Source organism: Thunnus albacares, chromosome 18 (assembly GCF_914725855.1).
Source record: "Thunnus albacares chromosome 18, fThuAlb1.1, whole genome shotgun sequence".
Lineage (NCBI taxonomy): Eukaryota > Metazoa > Chordata > Actinopteri > Scombriformes > Scombridae > Thunnus > Thunnus albacares.
Window position 1 is genome coordinate 22399673 of NC_058123.1, and position 26734 is coordinate 22426406.

A 26734-nucleotide genomic window follows, 5' to 3' on the forward strand; every position below is an offset into this window, starting at 1 on the left:
ACACAGGGAGGGAGAGAGAGAGAGAGAGAAAGGAGGCGGCGGGGTGGGGGGGGGGGGGACTTCATATCTCGAGAAGTAGCTATCAGCCTGTAATAAAGTAATCCAACAAACCCAACCACATGTTTTCTCAATTGATAAATCTATACTGTTGGCAAATCTGCGAAAATAGACTTAAACAGGCCAGGATTTCCACAGAAGAAAGTGCATTTAATTGTTAAACTTGACCTCCATACTGTGGATATAAATACAGCAAGCAGATAAAGCAGAGGTGCATGCCTCATTTTAAGACCATCCTTTCCAGAAAATCAACACCATTGTGCAGAAGTGATATTTCGATGTACAGAAGACAAAAGTAGCATGACGTTATGATGCTACAAAAAGTCTTAAGGATGATGTTTGGGAGTTCAGTTGGGCACACAAAACATGTGACTCCAGCATTAAACCTAATCATACCAATATTTAACAATAGTTTCTTTTGATGATTCCCAAACCTTAACCAAGTAGCTTTTAGTCATTAGTTGTTTGGTTATATTGCTACAACTAGCAAATATTTTCATCATGGATTTATCTTTTTAATATTAATCATTGAGTCTATAAATGTAAGGTAATGGTGAAAAATGCATATCACAATGTCACAAATCCCAAGTTGATCATCTTTAAATTGCTTGTTTAGTCTGACCAACAGTTCTAAACACAGAGATTCTAAATTTACATTTACATTATAAAACAGAGAAGAGCAGCAAATCTACATATTAGACAAGGTGGAACTGCTTTTCAGAAATACTTTTTGTCTGGGCTGGAGCATTTGTTCTTGATAAATGGCTCAAAAGATGAATCTATTGTAGAAATTCTTCTGTCGATCAACTAAGTGATTAATCTATTTTAACTAGACAATAAATCTGCTTTAACAGATAACACTGTATGTAAGACATTTTCAAGTGAAATTCCTGAAAGAGTGAAATCAACTCAGCAAGCTTTGCAACGAACATTTTAAGATTTACAGCATTAAAGCCAGCAGACAGGTGCAAAGAATTTGATTAATTTCTCTCTACACTGTGGTGAGTTATTATAGTGACAGCAATAACAACAACCTCAGCAAGGTGCTGTGTAAGACCTATTCAGAAACTTTATGAAAGGGCAGTACATTCAAGGGAAGTAGGTGCAACATACTGTACAGTAATTGTCTAGTTTTTAGCATCAGATGAGTCAGGGTGCCTTAAAAATAGAAACAGCATTACTTATTTCAAAGGAAGCCATATGCAGTGTGACATTATAGTAAGCGGATGATTGTAGTTTGGAAAAGGTCAGCAGCAGTATCAGAAGAAGGGATGAGGAGGTAAAGTCAAGAGGGCATATAGCAGTCCTACTGGCAGAAGTAAGTTTCAGGACTTTAAGAAAAGGAGGACATTACGTTAGTTTGATAAGGTAAGATGGTGGTGAATGAATTAATGAGAGCACTACTTGGTAGTTGGCAGAGCAGGCCTGGTGCATCATCAAAATCCTAATCAAAATATAAGATTTGAGACACTCTGTGTCAGCTGCAAAAGGCGATGTATGCTTAGTTCAACTGGGTTCAGCCAGCCAAAGGGCAGGATGCAACAATGGAGCAGATCTGGATGGAAGATGAAAGAGGTCAAAGGGATATGATAGGCTTGATAGACATGATAGACACAGATGGAAATTGTATAAAGTGAAAGGACATGACAGGGAGAGGAGGAAGAAAGGAAGTTGAAAAAACACAAATATTACCATGTAGTGTGGCCAGGTTACAAGATGGGTTAAAAAAAATGGCAAACGATGCCAAATGATGCTCTGAGACATGAAAAGGTGTGGGTGGCACAAACAGGGCAAGTTCACTGCCCACATCAGTATAGATAGAAAAGAAGATATCAAAGGAAGATAGAAACCAAATGATAGAAATAATCCTCTCTATGGAAAGGTTGAAGTGACGTAGGAAAATGAGGGGTGCACCATCTTCAGGCAATTCACTAAAAGGCTGCCAAACTCACATCCATGTCAAGTGGACCTGGGGGCTGATAAAGCAATCATGTGAAGAGGGCCAAGGTGAGTTATATTGATGGAACCGAATCCAAATGAGAGAAACGGTAAGAGTGACACCGGAGGAATAAGCAATTCCCACTCAGGAGAGATGAACAGATCTGAGCTGCTATGGCCTCGAGCCTGAGGAGAGGCACTGTGGTTGCGAGGTGGGGGAGAGTGCAGCAGGTGCTGCCGTGTTCTGCCGAGTGATTTATGTCTATGCGAGAGCAACAAAATGTAGAAACAAGATCGGAGCACATTCTGAGATGAACTCAGGACTTTGTGGACTGCTGACTGATAGTTCCTGTCTCCCCTCTGCAATGTTTTAAGATGAGACAGAGGTACAGATAAGCCTGGAGAGAATGCATTTTCAAGGATATCTCAAGAAACAAAATGGAGGAGAGTGCAGGGATGAAAAAAAGAAGCTTGTGGAAGTGGAGCTCCTAATGTGACAAAAAGTAACAGAGTGCTATGCCTTCACTCAGTTTCCTCCATATGTTTACATAAACGATTTCCATGCAATATGGCTTCATAATATGACTATAACTATGCAGATTGTTCTGTAAGAAACCTGAGGCCAAGAAGTAATAATGTTGACAAAAACAATCCCCTACATGTATACTGAGGTAATTAGAAAATTACAGAAAGAAGGGGAAAGAGGGATGGAGTACACCTTTAAAAAAGAACAGAAAATCAGCCTATGGAAACTATAACCACATAATAGTATAACCACACCTGGGAGCATATACTGCTACATCTGCTACTGTGCTTCTCACATATGCTCTTTTTCTAGTTTACATATGAATTCCAACTGGATTAAATCTCCATCTTCAATCTAAATATATCATAAATCAATACACTTTTCTTAATATACTAAGTCAATACATTAACTTGAGGATTTCCTATATTTTTCTGTTACATTTAACAGAAAAGGGTTAGGATGTTGACCAGTAGGCTCAAGTAAAGTTACAAAAGACCTAATGCAGTAACATATTGTTAATTTGTTCAGCTAATAGCCTGATTAGCATCACCTGTGTAAGGCAGGAGTGTGTCATCTCTCTTAACCTATTAACTTATTGAAGTAGGTGGAAAATATCAGAAATGGTGAACCTGTTGAAGATCACATGATCAAACTGCTGTTCACTATAATGAATATAATATAATTTAAAAAAAATGTATATTGGAACCTATACAATGTTGCTACCATGTTTGTTTGTTTTTTTGTGTAATGTTGGCCTTTGTTTCATGAATGGTTCACTTCACTCTCTCCTTTACCATTCTCCTTTATTCATTTTGTTCTTAATCTATTCCTGTTTCACTCTAAATTATAAAAGAATAAAAACTCATTACTTTTCTTCTTATTCCTAATTCTTTGTCAACATTTCCTTCTTATGCTTGCTTGTTAATGAATCACAAATATTTCCAGTGCCCTTTATTTTTTCAAGTTTTTACGCTCCACTGGCTCTGTAATGTTGATTTGGCTCTTGCCTCTCTCAGTATGGGTTAATTCCTGCTGTAGTTGGCTTACAGGATGAAAGAGTCAGCTAAATTGCCAAGTTCAATCAAGTCAAGATAAAAAGGCTAATGATAGATGCAGTGACTTCAATAGTAAACAGCAAGCCCACTTCTAGGTAACACTGATGGAGAGGCTGTGAGGTATTTTGTGTGGGGTCCCTTAAAGTAGAGAAGGGGTGGCACCTTTCATAGGTAACATATCTAAGGGCCTCCCTAGACTGTGAAATGTGAATCTGTTAATAGTCCAACTGGCATGGGGCATTGGAAACAAAATCCTGGGAATGACAATCGAAGCCATTTTATCCCTTGTAATGTGACATGCTGGAAGTTTTTTTTGCTTGTTTTGTTTTGTTTTGGGTTTTTTTGTTTGTTTTTTGCCTTCACCTAGTGACAGTATCACCTCCTCCCTAGCACTGTTAATTCCTCCTGATCCTCAGTGCAATAGCCTTTCATTGTTTGTCCTACATTATATTTCTGCTGACATTAACAATTCCACAGCAAACATAGTATCATATGGCATCTCAGTGCTCAGATGAAAATTATGAAGGTCCAGCACACAGCTGGGTGTGAGCCCTGAGACAAATTTGTGATTTTGGGCAATATAAATAGTATAAATAAATATAATATATAATATAAAAATTGACTACTGAAACTTTTTTTTTTCTTTTACAATGATCTGTAAGGGGTCAAGGGATCCATATTGAACCTCCCTTTAAAGTTTGTCTTTATTGTCATTATTGTTATGCCTGTTTCATATTGATATTATTCCCATGGGCAGCTGTCTCTGACTGTGTACTTTACAAATTAACTACCTCATCAATTATACGAATTATAGGGGGTGGCCACGGGGGAGGCCACAAGAACATGAACACCTGTATAGTCTAATGAATTCCAAAACACCTATGCAAAAAATATTACCTTTGTGAAGCTTATAACTCAAAAACTTTGTTAGGTGTGCATCAATATATCTCTACAATATTTTGAGGCATATTTGTGATGTTCTTGTGCTGGATTTATAAGAGTTATCATATCCAGCCTCAGTACATTCTGTGCACATGACTGGCACAAGATCATACTGTATTCCAAACATGTGTTTTGATCAAATGTCTTTGCACACATTTTGTTGGCATAGCATGTTGGGTTGAAGCCATAAAAGATGTGTCGAAAGAGGTCATGTGAAAAGAGCATCATTTAAATGGAGGTTGCTTGGCATGGCATATAATAACATACAGTCGCTGAAAATCTTTAACTGGAACATCTTCTGCTTTTCCACCCCGTCACACCCCGTCAACATCAGTTTCAATGGAGTATTACATTTAAAATTTCACAATAAACATAAAGCAGCACTGTAGGCTGAAAGGAGGCACTCAACGCCTATATGGTGGAGGGCAGGGGATAAAAAACAACAAAATGGCAGCTATGATTTGTGGTTCCTCTTTAAAATCAACCCAGTGTGAGCACCCTGCGAGTATTAAATATTACCAAGTGACCTGCCTCCAGGAAAGCTAGACGGTCAGTAAAAGAAATGGAAAAGAATGGGAGGGATCAAGCCCTCTCCTCCTTTTGCTGTTTAAACCTCTGCATTTATAGTCATTCCTCCAGAGAGAACTGACAGAAATTCATGCCACTGAAATGCTGAGAAAATCTAGGAATTAGACTGAGTATGAGTGGGCTGGTAGTGTGAAAATACACAGAGAGCTCAACCAAGATATGCTTTACGCCTGTAGGGTTACAGCTGCACAGAGTGGGCTACCTGATCATCCAGGTAGGCTTAAATGATCTATAGCCCCCTGTTACATTTTGGCCAGTTAAGCAGTGATAAGGAATACATTTCTACAGAACTCTTGCTTAGCTTTAGCTTGGAAAATTTGGAGAAACTCTGCAATAGAAAAAAAAGGTTTAACCAACAATGGCACACAATATGTCAGGTATACTAGAGTGTAGCTGCTGAAAGCAAGGGGAGAAAAGTGGTATTCCCACATTGCTGTACTCTGTAAATACTGTTTTGAAGAAATTCACTTGTCTGTGTACAAAAGATTTCAAAGGATTCCCACTCCTTTCGGGACTATCAAACACTACTTATTTCTGTGTGTGTGTGTGTGTGTGTGTGTGTGTGTGTGTGTGTGCATGTCACAAAATGTGTTTATTTTTTCTATCCTTGTGTGAATGAAAGTGTGGATGGGTTTGGGAAAGTATACATTTCTTTTTATGTGTGACTAATCAATTAGGCCAGTGAGTAAACAAGTGAGTAACTTGTAGCAAGTCAGTATGGAGGAAGGGAAGAGGAAGGGAGGGAAAAATTCAGGCATCAAGTACTGTTGGGGGACTAGAAGCATAAAGTATTTTACAACAACTATCTTGAGTCATAGCTATGTCAAGAAAAGTGTGAAGTCATCATCTCAGGGGATGCTCTATTCAGTGACAAGACTCTCTATTAGCATTCACATCTAGTGTCCAGGAGTGAATCTTCCCACCATTCAGCTATTCTCCCTACACAATACCGCTCATCAAAAACTGAATAGCAGTAGAGCAAGCACAAAGCCTGTGATATGCAAGCAAAAAAAGCATGAGTACCTAAACAAGCACAAATGTCTTATCACAAACAACATAGCTTAAGTTTAAGATTATGCAGAATAGGAAATGTAATCAGTCTCATTTATCTGTATTTCTGTACAATTCTGAGGCAAAACAAACATTTGCATCTCAGCAGAGATTAAGGTTTAAGCGAATATACAAAGACCCATCTGAAAACAAGAGATATCTTGTTATACACAAAGTGGTGCAAAAAACACCTCTGCTCCATTCAATGATAATCCTTGGGCACACAGTATTTTCTTAACCTGCTGTGTGAGGCTAAGTAATCAAGTAGCAGATTTATCATCTATCAAAGCAGTGTAAATAATTACCTCTGGTCGCCTTGCTGTGGACAGAGTTTTGTTTAGGAGGAGTGGCGGTGGTGTGGGTCATACCTCGCATTCTCTGGAGCCTGAGATGGTATAGGTGCAGGGTCCGGTCCCATTTACAAGCACATCCATGGCCTCAGAATTGGTGGGCTTGTAGTCCACATAGTACTCCTGCAGAGGAGAGCTCAGGGTGCGCTCCGTCTCTCTAGATTTCTTGCGGCGTTTGCGGGCTGCTGCCGAATGCTCCTGCAGCTGCTTGACACTGCTAGGATAGCGCTTCCAAGACACGTAGATTACCAACAGGATCATCGCAACAGATAGAAAAAGGGCAACACTTCCAGCCACAATCTTATGGAAGGACACGGGCTCCAAGTCCTGCTCTGGGGGAAGTGCCACAGGTGGGGTAACAGCTGATGAAGTGGGGCCTCTGACAGAGCCCTCTCCTCTCTTATCAGAACCAGTAGGTGAAGCCAGATGTTCAGTCTGCACAGGGGCACTGGATGGAGTTGGAGGAATACTCACAGAGAGTGTTGTTGCTTGGTTTGACTGACAAACACCAAAAGCTTCAACAGCATCCATCACTTTCTCACCCTGGGCTTTCTTTGGGGACGCACAGATCATGGCCGTCTCCTTTGCCCCTCTGAAGTTTCTCAACCAGGCCACCAGAGGACAGATGGCAGGGCCACAGTCCCATACATTCCCAGCTAAGCTAATCGTAGTCAAAGAGATCCAGGCATCCACCACCTCCTGGGAGACATTGGTCAGCTTGTTGGAGTCCAGATTCAGGGTCTGCAGGTTGGGCAGGCATTGGTAAACTACAGCATCTACTTCGGTCAGATCATTCCCAGACAGATCCAGTTTCTGGATGGAGGCCCAGGTCCAGGTCAGGCCCTGGCTCATTGAGCGAATGCGATTCCACTGCAGGTAAAGTGCCCGCAGATTGTAGAGGCGAGGAAAGTGAGAGAAATTGATCTTTGAGAACTGGTTATGCTCCAGATGCAGCTCAGTGAGCTTGACTAGGCCTGAAAAAGCATTCCGAGTGATACTGCGCAGGCGGTTGTAACCCAGATCCAAGAACTCAAGATTTCTGCAGTCTTGGAACAGACGGACTGGGATGGTTTTTAGAGAGTTTGAGCGTATGTGAAGGCTCAGAAGCTTCCGTAGGCCCTGGAACTGCCCAGGCTGCAAGGCTTGCAGTTTGTTGTACGACAGGTCCAGATTACGCAAATTAGGGACTGGGTGGAATGTGGTGTTGTGGAGTGATGTGATCTTGTTGGAGCTCAGGATTAGCTCTTTGAGCCTGCGAACGCCCTGGAAGGCCATTCCATCCACAGATGCAATGTAATTGTGGTCCAGGTAGAGCCAGATGAGGTGGTTGAGGCCAACAAACTGGCCTGCACGAAGACTGGCCAGGCTGTTGTACCGTAAAGACAGGCCTTCACATCCTCCTGAAAGGTTCTTGGGGACATCACGAAAGGCGCTTGACTCACAGTAGACAATTTTTCCATCACAGCGACAGCTCTTGGGGCATGGGCGCTCACTCAGAGATGGATTTGCCGCCAGCCACACCTGCATCAGGAGTTGGACCACTAGCCAGCGACGCCGCAGAGCAGAGCCTATAGGGAGGTGAAAAGGGAGAAAAGAGAAAAGAGAAAAGCTTTAAGCAGATGAGCTTATTACAAACTCCAAAAGCAAAGGCCATTTATAATTTTCATTTGGTAGACAAATGCATGCTACACATTGAATGGATTATTTTTTCCTAGTTTCCAGTACTGGGAAGTATGGTGTCCAACAATCTATATGCCTTAAAGATTTTTTTTTTCTTAAGATAAACATATTTATACACCTTAGACCTGACTTATTGCCCAAGAAAAGATGTGGCCTCGCAATCTTGGCAGTTTTGCTTACAACTCCTGAAGAGGTATCCTGACGCTAGCATGTATCTGTGCTTCTACATTTGAATGGTTTTCTTCTTATTATCAGGTAATAATGCTACAGCAGAAATTGTACACTTTTGTGTTTGTTAGCTCATATTCAGTATAGTGATTAATGTGTTTGCATCTGAATGGGAAGTACACTAACCTCTTTGTCATAAAACATAAAAAGCTCAGAAGCAAAGTCACCAAACAACATAACACTGAGCTGTGAAAGTAAAGGAAATTATAAACAACTGCTGTTATATCCTAAGGAGGGAAGATATTTCCACACTCATAATTGATGTGGAGATGACAGACCATTAAAAGCAAGACCTGTCTTCACGCCTTTCCTTTTTTTTCATCTTCAAAAATGGTTTGACTTTCACCCCCCTTTGAGAGATATCAGAGATCTCTCCTTTACCACTGCAGTAGTTTAGTAGTTGCTCCTTCTACCATCATTCAAATTCAGACTCATATCCCTCCATGCAATTTCCAGATTTCAGGTCTTTCCTATACCTTCCTTGTCCGCCCTTCACACCAGGTCCCTTCCCTTTACCTATATCCAAAGCTGTCAGATTCATCCATTAAGTGTCCAGATATATTATGCCCTTTCAGATCCATACTTTTTTACTCACTCCCTTAACTCAACTCACACAGCCATGATGTAAGGTGCACTTTTCATTTTCAGTCTCCAAGGTTGTCACATCCATTGCTAACCTCTCTTCCTCATACTGACCTATGTATACCATCCTTACAGCACGCCTAAACATATGTCCATATCACATTGTACAATTTGTGAGGAGAATTCACTTCACAATAATTCATCAGCCCTCATGCCCTCCAACCTGTCGGCATCTAGATATACCTGCAACACACAGTGAGACTTCTATGTAGGTTGTAGCAATGGAAGTGCAGCCAAATAAAGAGTGATGCTTCCTTCGTCTCATAGATGTAAAGACAAGTCCCATCTGTATCAGCCAAAGTACATCTTATGCGCTTAGTTTGTGCAGTGAGATTCAATTCTGGAAAACATCTAGAAAACAGCATGTGGATATAAATGATACCATTACTCCCCTAGGCTCCCGAATGTAATCAAGATTAAATATAGTCTAGTGTTAATAAAGGTAAAATTGAACAGGATTCTGCAACTGCACTGCTTAAGTTTCACATTAGTTTTGATAAATAGCTTAGAAGATATTTAATATTTACAGAACAGACATCATGATTCTCAAGTTTGAAAATCTGAATCCAGAGGACAAAATGACAGCCCAGTAAGTATTATGTGTGTTATGCCTTAGTAAGGAGAAAGAGACAATAATCTTTTGTGTAGCCTACTTTGTGGTGAATCTTATGGTCAGATATCTGGTGGGCAATCCATAGGGAAAGCAGCTTGTCTGACACCAATTTGTTCCACATGACAGTGACAGTAATATCACCGAGAGTGCAGCATGACTTGTTTAGAACTCTAAGTTAAAGTTCATGACTCGTAGCTCAACATTATTTAATCACTGCAATTTGGGAAACCCGAGTTGAAAGCATTTGAGACTTACATGTGAACTGTGAAATGTGAAATTTTCCCTCTATTGCTGCATTTTTGTCTTACCTTTAAAGCTCTGTGAGTACCTTTTATTAGTTCCTCAATTTTTAGAACTGATTGTGAACTTTTCTTGATTATTTCTAGTCCTGATGTAAACCCCCAAACTACATGGTCTTGGCTGCTTGGATTGATGCCATTTGCACTATATGTTTACAATGAATACACACTGACAAACAATGTTACAGCAAAGCAACTCAGTCACATCTTTATCTGTATTTGCATTCAGTCATTCCATGAGCCATCATTGCACCAATGGTAGAAGCAGATAAGTTATGAAAGGCAGTTTGTACAGAGCAAATTAACATTCAAGAGCTGATGGTTGTGTATACAGTCCCGGAGGCGTTTCAATTTAGACTCTAGCCATTTCATGTTTAACCAAACCAAAACAGTACAAGTTCAGCATGAATCATCGCTTCTGCATTCCACAAGTTCAAATAAAAAAAAAAATACTACAAATCCTATGGAATTACATAACTACCTGGATACCAAATGTTTCTGTTAAATGATGGAAATAGCAACATTGGAGAATGACAACATATTCATAATGCAAATTTCTTATTTTTCGGGGGGTTGATGCTCTGTTTCAAATACCTTTAGAAAATTGAAGAAAAGTGGTCATCACTCCTTGTTCTGAGGTGAGACAGAGTTGTTTCCATTAAAATCGTTCCCCTTTACAGAGCCACTAATGATCTGTCATTAAGATACATTGATTTCCCCTTGAGGAGGTGGTATGGGGGTATTCACTGCTTATGTGTGTTTCTCAAGACAATATCATCAAGTACAGACTTTATTGCCATTATCAAAGTGAGATATGATTAATATGTCAGGATATAAGTTGTCCATACTTTAACTAGCTTACAAAATGTACGATGTGTTGGCAGGTACTTTTGAATTTGCCAACTTGAATGAATGTGCTATGTAATGGATGCTGAACTTGAGCAAAAACATGGAATCTGCAGGCTTTAAAGATACTTGTGATGCAGTTTAAGCAATAAGCATTATTTCAATTTTCTATTTTCTCCATAATCTTTGCAGGATTTGTCAGAAATAATTCCCTGACATAGAGTGGCTGAGAGGCATCATACAGCATATGCTATCTAACATAGCTATTTCGCTCCTTGCCAAGCATCTGCTGATCCCATATGGGTATTGTATGTGTGTTTTTGCGTGTGTCTAAGAGTGTGATGGAGAGAGGCACACACTTACTGTTTGTTTTCAAAAGAATCTTTCATCATTCGTTACAGATGGAAGGAACCATGGAACTGTACAGATAATTTGTGCTGGCTATTGATTATACCAGCAGATACATCAATCATGTTCCTCCATCTTGGATCCCACAACTGTGATACTTTCATATAAATATTGCAGCAACAAAGATGGGGATCACAGGATGCAGTATTTCTGAGTGTACCCAATTTGTTCTTCTCGTGTTTGCGAATATAACTTTAACTAATTTGCCAAACTCTCCGTGTCTCAAAGGCTTACAATGAAAAACAGGTAGAGACAGCACAATACTGATATAGAACAATACCCATGTGTAATGTCCCATGTGCATTTAAAGTAATTTTAATAAATACTTTTGACTGGGGAACAAAATGTGTAGGCTGTTAAACTTGAATGCGTGTTTTCTAAATTTCATGTTTCACTCATATCCCAGGAGAGTGCAGAAATAACCCCCCTTTGCTTTTATTTCACATGCACATAATAGGCTTGCTTTATTAGAAGTGACTCTGCCATGTCTTTCAGTTTGAGCCTGCCTCACAAGACACCTCTCTCCCCTTACTGACACTGTATGTGGTTTAATGAGCGCTCTGTGCGCTAATGCTTCTGTAAGCCATCTCCTTCCCCACTACTCCTCTAATCTTATTCACAAAGGAGCACAAGTCACCCTCTAAGGTGTCACTCATGGGGTTTGTGTCTCTATTACCTCTTACCTGATGTACCTCTCACCATTACTGTTCTTCTGCCGTATCTACTTAGATGAACAATTTCTCCTTTGTTTCGTTCTCCAACCTATTTAAAATATGCTAGTAATGCACGTCCTTGAACCCTGTTGAAGACTATTTTTATGCATGTGGTCAAAACCATCTCTTAAACCCTTACACTTCCCTGGTTGTTTTCCATTTTCACTCCCCAACCGTCTGTCTTTCTTGCTTGCTTGCTTTCAGACACAGCTTTTAAGGCGAACATTTGTCTTACTTACATTTTAGTGTTCAGTATGGTAATATATAGATCTATGCTTCTCATTTTTCTTCGTCACCCTCTGTAGTTATCTGCCTGACTCTAATATGGATGGATAAGTCAAAGCTAAAGTTTGTCTAAAGGTGTGTGCGTAATGCTTAGTTATGTAGCAGACAGTCCTGCTGTCCTCAGCATGAGAAGATAGCTATTTCTGCCTCTCAACCTTAACACATAGAGAGAGTAAGTGCACTTTACTGCTGACCTAAAATAAAACCAAATGTAGCTTAATAACTTGGCAAATGGACTCGCTAACTGGTGCACTTTGAGTGCACACAAGTGGCTCATTGCTATTTGCTGCCTGTCATTGACAAAACTGCAAGCAGCTTCAGCCTTGACTGCACAAAGACGCTGGACAGCAGCCTAACACATAGGGAAGGACGTCCCCAGACCAGCCTAAGCCATCCTATTAGTCTCCAATTATCTTTGAGATGATAGCAAGGCCTGCCAAGTTAGACCCATTTCAGCAGTGGTTGGAAAACATTGTATTTGTAGCACTGATTAGGTAGAGTATAGAAAAGCACTGCATGTGTATCGTCATGAATACTGTGCACATACAAACACACACGCACACTCTCTCAAACACACACACACACACACACACACACATATATATATACATTTCCCCATTATTATATATATCCTCATTATTCAATTAGGGGAAGCGGAGTTATGGTTTTGCTACCCCACATCTTGTCTTTTTAAAAATACAGTAAACTTATCATCATACAGTCCCCACAATCAGGCGATTATATTCAAGCAGCCTATATTAATTTTCATTTTACTATTTTCAGCAACTGACAAAAGCAAGTAATAAAAAAATCACACATTTTTGGACAACCCTTTTGAGTTGGTTCAGTCAAACCTGTCGCTGATCGTTTGCCACAGCATGCTTTGACTGTCAATCACAGTCTGTCAATCCACACAGGAGTCTGACTGTTTACAAAGGTGAGAAAAATGCCATTTAACTTAACTGCAATCATGACTGAAAATAGAACATAGGAAAAGATTCCAGCCAAACTTTAAATTAGCTAAAAGTAGGACTGTGCTGTTGCCGATTTCAACGTTAACTAATTTTGCTGGCCGGCCCACCTAACGTTAGCTTGCTGATCAGATAAGATTCAGCTCTTTGCGAAGGAGCCAAATCAGAGTCAGCTTTTTTAAGTGTAACATGGCTATTAACAGGGCTGACAACTCTCATGCATTGACCGTGAGACTCACACAATTGACTTTTCACACGCTCTCATGCCATAAGTCCATTTTCTCACACGGTGAAAAACAAATTCATAATTGATAACATTGCAGCGTGAAAAGAGGACACTGACAGCGCACAGACAGAAAAGACAGAGCAGCACAGTGCAACCACAGCAAGTTACTTAGGGGAAAAGCGAGAAATATACACAGATGATCAAATCTATTATATTGTAATTTATTCCCATGTATGCTGCTCAGAAGACTAAACTCAGTCAGCAGCTCTTCTGGCAGCAGCACAGTGTCTCTCCCGCTCCTCTCACACCGTGTGTGCGCAAACAGGAGTGAGACTGACTTACTATGGTTACGGGGATGCTCTGTGTCTCTGTTGCTCTAAAACTTTCTTGCGATTCCCAATTATATACAGTTCTTGTTGCATTCTTGGTTTTCATAGCAGCCTCAATCTAACTAATCTTTGGTGCAGGTGGCTGTTTCTTGACTTAATCCAAGAGGTTAGGTGATGTAGAAATGCAGGAAATTTGTTTTAAATTACAATTTTTGGACACCCAGACCTGCCTGCCAATTATGTATCTTTCCAAGTTTGCTCCCCATTTTAAAACATAATCAGGTGCCTTGTACCCCTAGTCTGATTCCTGATTTCCCCTGGTGTCAACATTTCTAGACAGGTGGAGTGATGGAGAATAACCAATCAGCTGTCATCCATCACTCTGCTGCAGTGGACTAAGTCTCTGGCCCTATCAGAACTCTGAGCTCTTTGAGCTCACATACTTTTCATTGTGATTACTGTAACATTACAACTTATTGCTAAAGCTTCCAAATTTCTGAAACTGAAATTTTTGTGGATACAAACCTATTTTGAGAATATATGATAAATGTTCAGGTAAAGTAAACTTGACTAACTAGGAAATAGCTTTCCTCCTGTTCATAATTGCTTCTAAATTAAACATTGCTGATGGAAATTCTCTTCTAGATACTCAAACTGAGTTTTAATCTCATGACACTGTTCAGGTTGTGCTTCATTACTTCTACCATGTCATAACAGCTTAGATATCCAGCAAAAGACCAGCATTCCTGGTCAAGTTCACCCAATTAATCCATAGTGATGTGAATGTGTTGGTCAGTAAGCAACATAAACAGACGAAAGGATGCACTTAACACACAACACTAAAAACACCAATAGGATGCATTATATCTGTGTGGGCCCTGAAAGATATAGAAGTACAAATATTGAGTATTGCAGGGTAATACTCTAGCATCAATAGCACATTTTTGAAGCTTTGTATATCAGCTGTTCTGAGGGCCATCCCCTTAACCTATCAGACTGAACTACAGTGTGCTCACTTGTGGTCTCTCTAACTTCCTCTTCATTCCTCTCCCTCTTTCATGCTAAATTTTGATTTGTTGAATAATTGGAAAACATTTTGCTGATTTTCTTTGACTGGGTCCATTGTACAGAAATGCTGAATTAGATTATTTTAGTAGGCATGCCAAGTGTTACTATCAAATCTGCCCATTGTGTACTCTGCTTCTTGCTCAATGCATCCAGCTCTCTGCAACCCTGCACAGGATAAGAAGGTATTCTGTAGATAATGGATGCTGGATCCGAGGTGCTTCACAAGCTATTGATTTTCTACTTTAAAAATAAGCAAATGTAAATAACATATTCACAGACATCACCCTCAAAGGGCCCGTTGATCTGCTCCCTTCACCTGACATTTCAAGAATGCTGCCTGTTGGATGCTGTAGGGCCAGCAGAAGGTCATCTGTTGCCTATCACTGTGAACTTGCAGACTAGCCATGGGAGTATGGTCAGTATCAAACTGAATGTCATTTTTATCAACAAACTATTGCATCTATTTCATTTCTTATTTGACAGACAGCTAGTCATACTTTTTTTCACAGCAAAAACATTTTTTATACGTAGGGAAAATGTTTGAAATGTAATTTGAGTCTCTGCAACTACATCTCTGGATGTGGCTTTTTTTACTATCCCTACCCTACCATTCTCTTCCTGCAAAGTAGATCTCTAATGATATGGTCCATGAAACCTAAGTGCATTGCATGCTGTTAATGAAGAGCATCACAGTCAGCTACATTGGTGGATAACTGAGACTACAGCACCATGTAATCATCAAATAATTGTGGGCAACAGCATGAAGCTATATATGGTTGACAAAAGTTGAGATTCTGGGTGGGTATGTGAACCTGGAGACAAATATGTTTGCAGGCATGTGTGTGCACCTGCCTATATGAGCTACTGTCAAAATCACTGCACCACAAGTATGCAGGGTTTTCTGACATGCTATGCATTAAAATAAGAAACAGGCCCATAAGCCGGACTTCTATGGTTGCTTCACTGTACACATAAATTGTGTCTGAGCTCCTACAGCCTGTACAGTATGGCTTTGTGTGCTGTTGTAGCTTATATTGATGCGGTGCAGTAACCCACTGTGGGTCGATATATCATGCAGCCTCACAATTAATGGCACAGCACTACTAGTGAACTTGGCCATCTGTATGCTAGTTAAGAATGGCTGATGAGATTAGGCTAACTCAGACAATAACATCAGACCAAGAGAATGCAAAAAAAAAAAAAAAAAGACAACAAGCCCTAATTATAAATCGTGAAAAAATAGCAGCGGAATTTTTGTAGTATTTTGCTCACAGTTAGAAGTGTATTACCAAGAGAGGGACGGAGTGAAAGGAGAGCCAAGAAAGTGGTAGGGGGTGGATTATGAGTGTGTACGCACGCGTGAGGAAAACAGAACGGGGCAAAATGGTAAAATCTCTCTCCGTAAAACTGAGAATAGGATGGGGGTGACACGTGCACGTATCAGAAATCCAATTATGCATTACTAAACACACACACGCACACACACACATACGCACACAAACACACAACATTGATATATGGGCGCACAGTTTTACGCTGGATTGGAGAGTCTCTCATGATAGCAGGTGCAGAATACCTCGGCTATCTTGAATGAGAATCAATCTGCAAAGCAAAACCTGCACGACTCGTGCCTTCAAACCACGAGAGTTTTGGGGAGGTGTTAGCAGCGGGCTGAAACTGGACAATAGCCCTCGTGTGTACCGATTAAGGACAATCAATGATTATGCAGGGACACGCTTTATAAAGTTGACTGGCTTCCAACATTTACCGTGATTAGAATTCCAGTCCATGTCAATGAGCCAGCCACTCTAACTAGTCAAGAAAAAAAAGGGTTGTCCTCACTTATTTGCTTTGCTCATGATTTTGGACCAAACCCTTAAGCGCACAATCTTGAAAAATACAAAATAAGTATCCTTAGTATCTCATAAGCCATACTGCCAGGAAATGGAGGAAAAACCCATTGCAGCTCTGCGACTAACAGGCTACAGCACAGGCTTCAGCCACATTTCTCAAGCTTCCCGAACCACTTAACAAAAGACACCAAACCCTTAATATATATGACAACAGTGCATTTGAAAAGACGATCATTTTTGATGCAAACATCTGATTCAGACCAGATTCTGCTCGGAAGAGTCAAGACATGTTGTGGTGTATTGAGAAAAAGGAGGACAAGTGGAGTATGTTTTGCAATAACCTACGCTATAAAAAAGACGGTAACATAAACAGAACTTACCCATATCCGCGTATCTGTCAGCTCCAGCCTACAGGTTTTATTGGCTTCTAGTGCGCGACATCCGAGTCCGCATGACGCGCTCTCCACAGACAGGTACCGTCCTATTCCACTAGCCCGGTCTCTCCGCGCAGCCGCCGACTCCAAAGCGCACCTGCCCTTTACTCTCCCGGACCTGGATGTGCTATCCGGTTTAGTTCTGCATCTATAACCGTGCAACTGAACCGGGGCGAATAAGCTATCATTTACTTCCAACTCCAGATTAAAATGGAGAAAATCCGGTTTCAGAACTCCCTATCCATTTTTTCGTGGCAAAAGAATCGTTCTCTTTTTTTTCAAGTTACAGCCAGCAAGAGTACTGCAGTAGGCGCAGACAACAACGAAGCCACATCCAAGTAAATCATGGCAGTCTTACATGCGTATGGAGATTCTGCATAAATCCTGTCACACAACTTCACAAATGCGTTGACATGATGCAAAAAAGACAAGGCGTAATTTTCCAAAGGAGTCAAGCTGCCGTTATAAAGAATCCTCTCCGAAGTAAACCCCGGCGTCTCTATTCTAAAGGCTGCTCAGTCTGATCCGCGCATGGCGCACAGAGGAAAGTAACCGTGGGTTATCCACAAGTCTCTGTGAAACGCTGTCAACGAGTCTCGCAGAACAGTCAAATATCCAAAAATCCACCTTTTTGTCCAAATGTTCCTTTCATTCTCGTTGTTCCTCGGTTTGAAATACAGCATGACGCTGTCGTTAATCACGTCTGTATGTCAAAGCAACTTTGTCAGGCAGAATCGGAATGCCCTCTTCTGGTGAGACTGCGACCCACGAGCTCGTCCAAGGATGCATCGTGAGTTACATGTTACGGTGCCACGATTTTTTTTAAGGAAGGTTGTCACAGATGAAAAGGGCATGAATCCAACTGTCATCACAGTGAAACCTAAATCAAACATGCATTTTAATCGCGTCTGTCTTTGCTTGCGATGAAGCAAATTATGCCTTTTTTGAAGAATCGTTACCACAGTTCAACTAAATGAATGCAACATATGCATTTGTAGATGACAGGGAATTAATTAGTTATGGTTTCCTGAATATGAAATAGTATTTTCTGCAGTCTATGTGCGCGCGAGTCTGTGTGTGTGCGCTCTTCTGTCTTTGTGAGGATCATTTTGAGTGTTAGATCTTCAAAGTGAGGACATGTTTGGAAAGTGATGACATTTTGGACGATCTTTGGGGTTGTTTGAAGGTTAAGACTTGGTTTTTGGCTAAAGCTTAGAATTTAGTTGAGAGAAAGGTAAAGGTTGTACAGTTAGAAGCTAATGTACTAAAAGCCCATACACTGTTGCACAAACACACCGTATGTGTGTAACAATGAGGTCCATTGAAAAGGCAGCTGTAAGCACAGCCTGTGAACCAATACAAACTGCTGCAGGTCGCTCACCATGGTGCTGAAATGGTTCAATGTGAGTGGCTGCATACAGGAGGACTGATTCCTGGAACTGTCCAGGGACTGATTCCTGATTTCTGTGTAAACATGTGTGAGAAACGACTGAACTAGGAGTCATAAAAAGAATTCTACTTAACATTCTGCACAAACCCATACCGGTAATGCTATGGTACTTAATCGACAGCCCTCCCGCTCAGGAACCCTCCACCCCCACCCCAACCCCCAGCTGCCTTTTAAAGCTTGGGTGTATTTAAGGAAGAAATGGGCAGCTGAATTTTTAATGTGTATTGCATCTGCACCGGGGAAGCTATGTTACCCCTTTCTCTGTGTCACTTGAATGAAGTTGGCCTTATACTAACACACCAGAGATCCTATATAAATAACTTTATAATACATGAAAGTATTTTAACGAACAAATTTATGGATTGTTAATGAAACACCTTATGAGGTGCGGGTACATAACTTGGATATTTCCATTTTGTATACTTCTCTATACTCTACAGTTAAGAGGTAAATGTACTAAAATATGTATGTCCACTAAATATATCATACATGGCTTAACTCCAAGACAGTAAAAAAGAAAAGAAAAAAAAAAGTCAAACTCAGTCCCATCTGGTCCAACTACAAAATTAAAATGTCACTTATTGACATGATAATTTAATATTCTAAAGGCACCAAGCTTTACTTATACTTACATACTTATTTTGCTGCAAATACTTTTGTGCTTTTACTTCTGCAAAATGCCTGTAGAATGTAAAACTTTTCCTACCAATAAAGTAGTTTTTCATCATAGTACTTAAAATTTTACTCCCACCACTAATCATTTGTCATTTTCCACATTAGGTTCTTGAAGCCTCTGTGAAATTAAACAAAGTAAAGTGAAATTCTGGGTAGGCTGATGTATGTCTTTCATTGTGAAAGTAGGACTATTTCAATGAAATTCTCTCAGATAAGCTTTTTAATTTAGCACAGAGGTTTATTCCCTGCAGCACCTCTCACACGTGTGCTCAGCTAATCACTGGTATGACTGCCATCAAATACTGCTATTCACTCGATCTGATGGTATATCCTATTCAGGAATGCTGAGCAGCATTGTAGATTAGTCTTGGTAAGAGCGTCTGTCATGCAAATGTCAATGGCATCTGCACCATTGACAATTCCATCACATCTTTTTTTTTTTTTTTTTTTTTTTTTACAGTAATCCTGTCCTGATAAATTAGCAATTTGTCATGATACCAAGCCAATGAGTATTTAGTGTTCCACCCATTCATCAACTCAATGTTAGTTACCTTCACTCAGAGCACCACTTAAAATGGAGCCAGACACTCTCCGACACCATCTTCCTGCTGCTCTTAAAATTCACCATCTTGCGTCGTAGCTCAGTCTCAGTATCTGCTCCCATGCAATTTGGCTGATGACTTTACTTCTGGATTCGGTTCAACAAGCAGAGGCCATTCTGCTGACGGCGCTGAAACAATTAATACCCTGTGAAGTTATGGAGATACAGACAGTGCCAGCCCACAGGCTACAGCAGTAATTTCTCTTCTCGAGAAATATAACTGTATAGTTTACCCTCACCTTTTTACTCCACCGATGAATTGCCTCTGCTTGTTGGTTTAAGTGTCTGTCACTTGGTACTATTCAACATTTGCTGGAAAAAAAATGTTAGCAGCCTTGAACATGAAAAATCTCTTATGCTCTGCACAAGTAAAATTGTTTTTCTTTGTTTTGATAATATGCAGCCGGCTGTAGCTGGTCACTGTCATGAGTAATTGCGTCCTCCTGGAACAAAATGTAGTTTTAAAGGTAATATTTTCCAAAACACTCTTCCCTGGTTGGAACTGTGTTTGTTGCCCAGCAACATTCACATGTTGAGTAATTTTTCAGGTCACAAACGTTGAGGCCTTCGGTGATTTCAATAGTGCTGCTTTTTGAGCTCTCTCAGAGCCTATTAATAGATCAAGTGGAACTGTACATGCTTACAAAGACACCTGGTATTTGTTGTTTTTTTTTTTGTTTGTTTTTTTTAAAGATTAGCAATAAGTTCTAAACATACAGTATGATATGGAGATGCAGTATTCATACATTTAATAATGTGTGTACTGAGTGTTTGTGTGAGAATAACAGGAATAACCTGCATGTTAAATAATCTAATAAATGTCTGAATGCATGACTCAGTGATTCAAAAATAGAAGTGATTGTTATTGCCTAAAAGCTATTTATGAACTCATAAGTGAATCTGCTTGTGACCAAATAGAAACAGGTGCATTGGCCCATCTGTCCTTCATACTATCACTGACAAAGCACCACTTTAATATATGATAGCATTTTAAATGGTTAAAATGTTTGTTTTTTTCTTGGGATTTTGAGAGAATAATAGAGATACAAGTTAGAAAAAATGATACTGGAGATAAAATATGAAGACAGATAAACTGGCTGTGGATGCTTCAGTGACCTTACTGTACAGGTAAATGTTCGGCCATCCCTGGTGCATGTGTCCTGTCTAAGTGATTGTGACAACAGAAGATATTTTCAGGCTATCTCCAGGGTGAGAGACAGCTCCGTTCTGTCCTTCCCATGTTCACATTAGACTGGGACTTGTTCTCTCTAGTGTTCTTTTCTTTTTCCATTTCCTCTGATCTTAAGCCTGGCAGAATAATCTTAACCTGCCTCAAGGCAATTTTCAACCTGACACTGAGTTTCTCGAGTTCACCTATGAATGTGAATCATCGAGCAAATATCCAGGGAGAGCTTATACAGTGAACACTGAGCCATGTGAAAATAAAACTTTTCCTTGTTCCTCTTTTTTCTTAAAAAAACATGTTTTTGGTACAAAGACCGTTATGATGCCAAGGTTCCCACAGCAGATTTGGTAGTTGTAAATCTCTGTTTTGCAGGTCGCTTCCATTAACCTTTACCCCAAGCTGGGTTCCAATCTGGTGGGCTGCGTTCCACACACTGCAGCGAAGGTTGGGGCTGAGGCGTTTGGGCTTGGATGTACGTGATGCTAGACATATTTAAAGTGCTTGTAACATGTGAAACAAAGAGGACAAAACAGGTCTATTTGTCAGCCATAAAGGAGAGGAGTAGAATTCTATGCTATTAAAAGACTGCACCATTGCTTGTGCATGTTTTAGCTCAGTTACTTTAAATGTCATACTTTACATTCTGGTGCACAATTTTGTGAGCCATACTGCTGTGTTTTTGAAATATTCAGAATTCAGTCTGCCATTCTAGCTATTCATCTATCTATCTATATCCATCATCTATCTAACCATTGGTTTCCATTAATTTGTGTACAATATGAACATCTATTTGCAGACTCTTGAAACTTGCTTGGGTTTTTTTAATCCATCAAGGACAACATCCAGTCCACATTCAAGTTATTTTACTATGAAAAGGTCATCAAGTACAGGTTTTTCAAACCAGTGCGCTCAAACCGCTTTATCTTGCAAGGATACCGTAACAAAATGAATTGTTAATTCTAATACCATACAGAAATGAAAGAAAACCCTGAATAGTATGCACTCACAGACTTTGGCACACACTCCTGTTAAGTCTGTAAGGCCTCAGAGCTGTCCTCAAAGAGCTCAGAACTGTGATTTTTTAGCCCTTTCTGCACACCTCCCACAAGTCCACCCACAAGGCATAGTGTTGTGACATTAATACCGCAATGAAAGTTGAATTGAGGAAAAGAAAACATGCTAGAGTTGGCAAGATGACATTTTCCTGTTATTTATAAACCAAATATATTGATTTTCTCTAATTGTTTTATTTTACTTATCAACAGCAAACAATGAACACTCCAGTTAATTTAACTAATATGAGAGCAAAACTTTACTGTCCACAAGAATGTCTCTGTTCAGGTAAAATGATTCCAAAAAGTGCTGACCCATTCCTCCGAGTTTGGAGCTCTCAAATCCTCCTGCACACACTTACAGTGATGTCTCAGATGATTTCCAAACCTTCAGCACTGACCCTGTGACGGGGTCAGCGCTGAAGGTCTGAGGGGAGATGTTGGAACTGGGCCAGTATATCCAAAAATTGAAAACTGGTCTTTCTCTTTGGATTTATTTTGACAAACCAGCTTATAGGTGAATTACCAACATCTGCTGGACTGGAGTGTGGAGTAATATATAAAATAATAAAATAAAAATAAATGAATTCTCTGTTTTGCTTCCTTTAGTGCTGATGCTAGTTCCTTTTGTTCCTCATCATATAAACAAAATTTCAGTAGTGCACAGATACACAGATTCTTTTTTCATGTGTTTTACTGAGCCCTTTGTGTCCTGTTGTCAGATGGATAATGGTGGTTTCTTCCTCCTGATTGCTGTCCTGTATTCCTCCAACATGCTTTTGTATGTTGCACATATGTCTTCAATGATGTCCATGCATAATTGCTCTGCATTTGGAATATATCTTTTTATAAAAAGTCTCATCTTCAGCTTTACTTAATGGAACATGCAAACATACTGTAAACCCCTAATTTGCAGTATGTACAATATGTGGAAAATTTCATATCTGCATAATGATTTTCCAGACTTGATACTTGAGAGTACTGGCAAGCGATCAACGGCAATTATCACATTGTGTTGTTCTCCTCCACCCACTTAAAAGCTGTTATTATTGCCAATAACTCAGCTGTATATAGTGATAATTGATATGTTGCACTACTCTTCATGTAGGTATCAGCAGATTTATATTCATGGGTAGCATCATGAATAACCAGGAAGTTGTAGCTAGTAACTCCTGCCTCTGCATCCCCTATCCAACCAAGACTTCTGAAACTGTATAGTATAGCATACATTCAAAAACAGACCAAAAAATGTGTCAAGTATACATGATTTGTAATCAAGAAGCTAAAAGTTGCAAAATCATTGGTATTGTCCTTTGAAACAACAGTTCTTATCTTTACTCATTTTAATCTTTTTATAGATTTCAAAGCAGAAGCTTTGTAATTTTTCATATTTTTTAGTTGCAAATCCATCTGCATAAACAGGATAACACATTCCTGAACACAGAGAATAACTGTTAGCTGTATGTTACTGTGCCAGACATGGCAACACTGAAAATACAAAATTTTGCTGATTAGACACACTCTATCTTTGTAGTGTAAGTGTGCGCCTTTCTTCCTTCTGTGTTTCTCCCCAGATTTTGTTCCCCCAACTGCTCGATTCCATGCCTGCTTCATGTGTTTTGTCTTGGCAAAGATGTTAGAGATAAGAGGTGGGCATCTGTGTATAGCAGTGCCTTGCCATCTGTCAACTGCCCATGGGGTCTCTGTGGACATAAGCTCACATGGGTAGAACATGGGTAGGCAGATAGTCCCCAGATTAGTTCAGGGGATATTCAACAACGATTTTATTCAGGGGGGAAAAAAATGTAAAGCAATGACTAGAAAGTCATAAGAAAGCATAAAAGTACTTAAACCATCCATGTTGATTTTGTTTTCTTGATGAAATAGAAATGGTGAACTTCCAACGTGATCATCTTGATTTGAATTGACATGTTGGCACCATCAAATGGATAGAATACCAGGAAAAACAGTCCGACATTATGTATTTCATTGCCATTATTTCCCCTACACAGTGAACCTTTTACAACCACGCGGGGTCAAAAGTAAAGACACGAGTAATGTCTGCTAATGCTCTTGTGAGACGGAAGAATTTACATAATGTGAGATGATAAAGATCTATAAACCCAGCAGATCAATGAGGTCCAATTACAGGCCACTGGAGTTTCTTATCTGCTTCAGTTTAACTTTGTGCTGCCTGTGGTCCTCCACTTTCATTAAATCCCCAATGTGATTAGGCTGGCTGATTGGCACAAGTTGAAGATTATCACCGAACACAATCGCTGTTTGCCTGCTTACTTTTGTGTTCAAAGACACAAGAAAAGCATCCTCAAGGACACATTTTATGTAGTGTAGTGACAAAGGGTATTTTGTGGTGTTTCTGTGCTGGCAATATCATTTGGCAATCATCCTATTGTATCTCATTATTTTCTATAATTCTAGCTATGTTACTGACTCTTATTTGTGACCTTAAATGAACACATGCTATAACCATGAAAAACAGCGTAATTGTTATGTTTTTTTGGTTTCTCCCCATCTTGCAGTTTTCAGGGCCTTTGGGAGGGTTGTGAGCTGTGGGGCTGCGCTTTTGTTAAAGTGCATTCACCTGTGAGAGAGTCTGACTCTCTCATAGGTGAATGCACTTTAACTTCTGTTTTTGTAAACAGGCACACACACACAATTACACACCTCCACAGATTTCCTCAAAAGTCGCAAACACATTTTTTCATACCTCTCTTTCATCTACATTTGTTATTCCAAGGCTTATGTACTGTAGATTTATTTATTTGTTTGATGTTTCCCATTTCTGACTTTCATCTGAGCTGAAAGAATAGTATTTGACAGTTGAAGAAAAAAGGGGGGATTTTGTCCTTCCCACTAACTTTATTGTTGACTTGTGGAACACAGACTTAGTGTGCGCATCTCTTTCTAGTACTGAAGAGGAATGGGAAAGAGATTCCTGCACATCACATAGTGTTTATGGTGTCATGGTGACACACTGGAGGCTCATAGATTAGCAAGGTTTTGAAGAGCACTTCCATGTGACTCAGCATGTTTGGCCAATTACTCAGCATGCTACCCGCTCCCTATCCTTCGACACACCCACTTTGTGCCACATTCCAACAGTAGCCTAGTGGTAGCACGTCTGACTCTGTCCCCTCGTCCTGCTCTCTCCCCTCATTCCTCTATTTTTGGCATCAGACATTCTGGGCACGTAGGCCTCAGCACAATGTAAATTATTCAGCCTGGCTTGCCAGAGGCTGGGAGCGAATCATAAATCGCAGATGGTCTCAGGCTATTTCATACGGGTGACCGTGGTTAAACACCAATGCACAGAATCATTTTCAAACCCACACAAATATAAGGTTTCATTATTTGTACCTTGGTGGGAGAGTATTTGATTTGGACACGCAAGCTATGGCCTTTTTGTTGTATTCAAATGTGCACTGTGTGCTTGTAGCATGTGACATGTGCAGCACCTCCGATTTCTGGCTCAGCTTCAAAGAAGATTTCTGCAGAGGTTAATTAACCGTTGATGAATGCAGAATATCTCAGGTTTTCCAATGGCTTTGATAATGTCTTTCCTTCAAGCAAGAAAGCACCTTAACAAAGATGCTTATCAAAATTTCCTCACATGCTGTTCCTACACACTATCTATCTATCTATCTATCTATCTATTTATCTATCTATCTATCTATCTATCTATCTAGATGTAACTGACAGAAAACCCAAAGATAGAAGTGGTATTCGAAATCCTGAAGTAGACTCCCAACACTTGGAGTGATTATATAATGCTCTATACAAGCTTATCATAAGGTTAGCTCCAGTAGGCAAAACACAGACAGGATATATAAACAAAATCTGTATTAATATACACACTGAAATTTGTGGTCTAAACAAGTGTGAAAATTGTGTATCTCCTCTTAGATTTCTAGATATTATCCGCATGTTGACATTTAACTTGGATACTTTAAGGTAAGGGAGCTCAGTGTACTGACTGGATACCACTTCCTCTTTCAAATGCTGTTGTCTTTGACATTTCCTGACATTTTTCCTAAAGAATACATAAACCTCATCTTCAAAAGTGTGCTCTTTGCTGCTGTCTAATACCTGGCATCTCTGTGTTCTGGGAGATAGAGTATAACGAGGTACTTTAAGATGCGTTTCTTTAGGTGAGACAAACTTTTTTGTGTGTTTTCCCGCGTTCTTGACTTATAACCTGTCAGGTTGATGGTGTGGTGCAGCTCTTTTCCCCCTGGTTTGCTTGTTGACTTCTTTGACAGCATGAGGAGTGCCATGAAAAATGGGAGAAGGATGCTGGTCTGGTGTCGGGCACAGATGCCAGAGCAAGGAGGCACTCAGTAGGGCGGCATCCATGTTTAGTGAGGCAGTTTGCTGTTTAATTACACACTGTGGGAGTCACCTTCCTCAGACCTCTGAGTTCACACGGTAAGGCCAAGGGCACAACGTTCTGGCTTCTGCGACCTAGATTTAGAAGGCATGGGAATACACAACATAGAGGTGGGCACATACACATACACACACAGACAGACACACATGCATACACAGTTTAGAGGGCACTTAATTGGCATGCATTAATTCCCTGGAGGCTATTTTAACCTGTACCCATACCTAAATCTAACTTCTACTCTCAGAGGTTTTGCCACTACAG

General features: G+C 40.0%; 1 protein-coding gene across 1 annotated transcript in view; it reads right to left on the reverse strand.

The window, feature by feature from the left end:
• Nucleotides 1-17803, reverse strand: part of LOC122969076 (leucine-rich repeat transmembrane neuronal protein 4) — a 104681-nt gene extending 86878 nt beyond the window's left edge. Inside the window, exons 1-2 of the mRNA XM_044334654.1 lie at nt 17048-17803; nt 6525-8074 (exon numbers count right to left, since the gene is read on the reverse strand). Coding sequence (XP_044190589.1) covers nt 6525-8074; nt 17048-17051 — 1554 coding nt within the window. The 5' untranslated portion in view covers nt 17052-17803. The remainder of the gene's footprint in view (nt 1-6524; nt 8075-17047) is intronic.
• Between the last annotated feature and the right edge of the window lie 8931 nt (nt 17804-26734).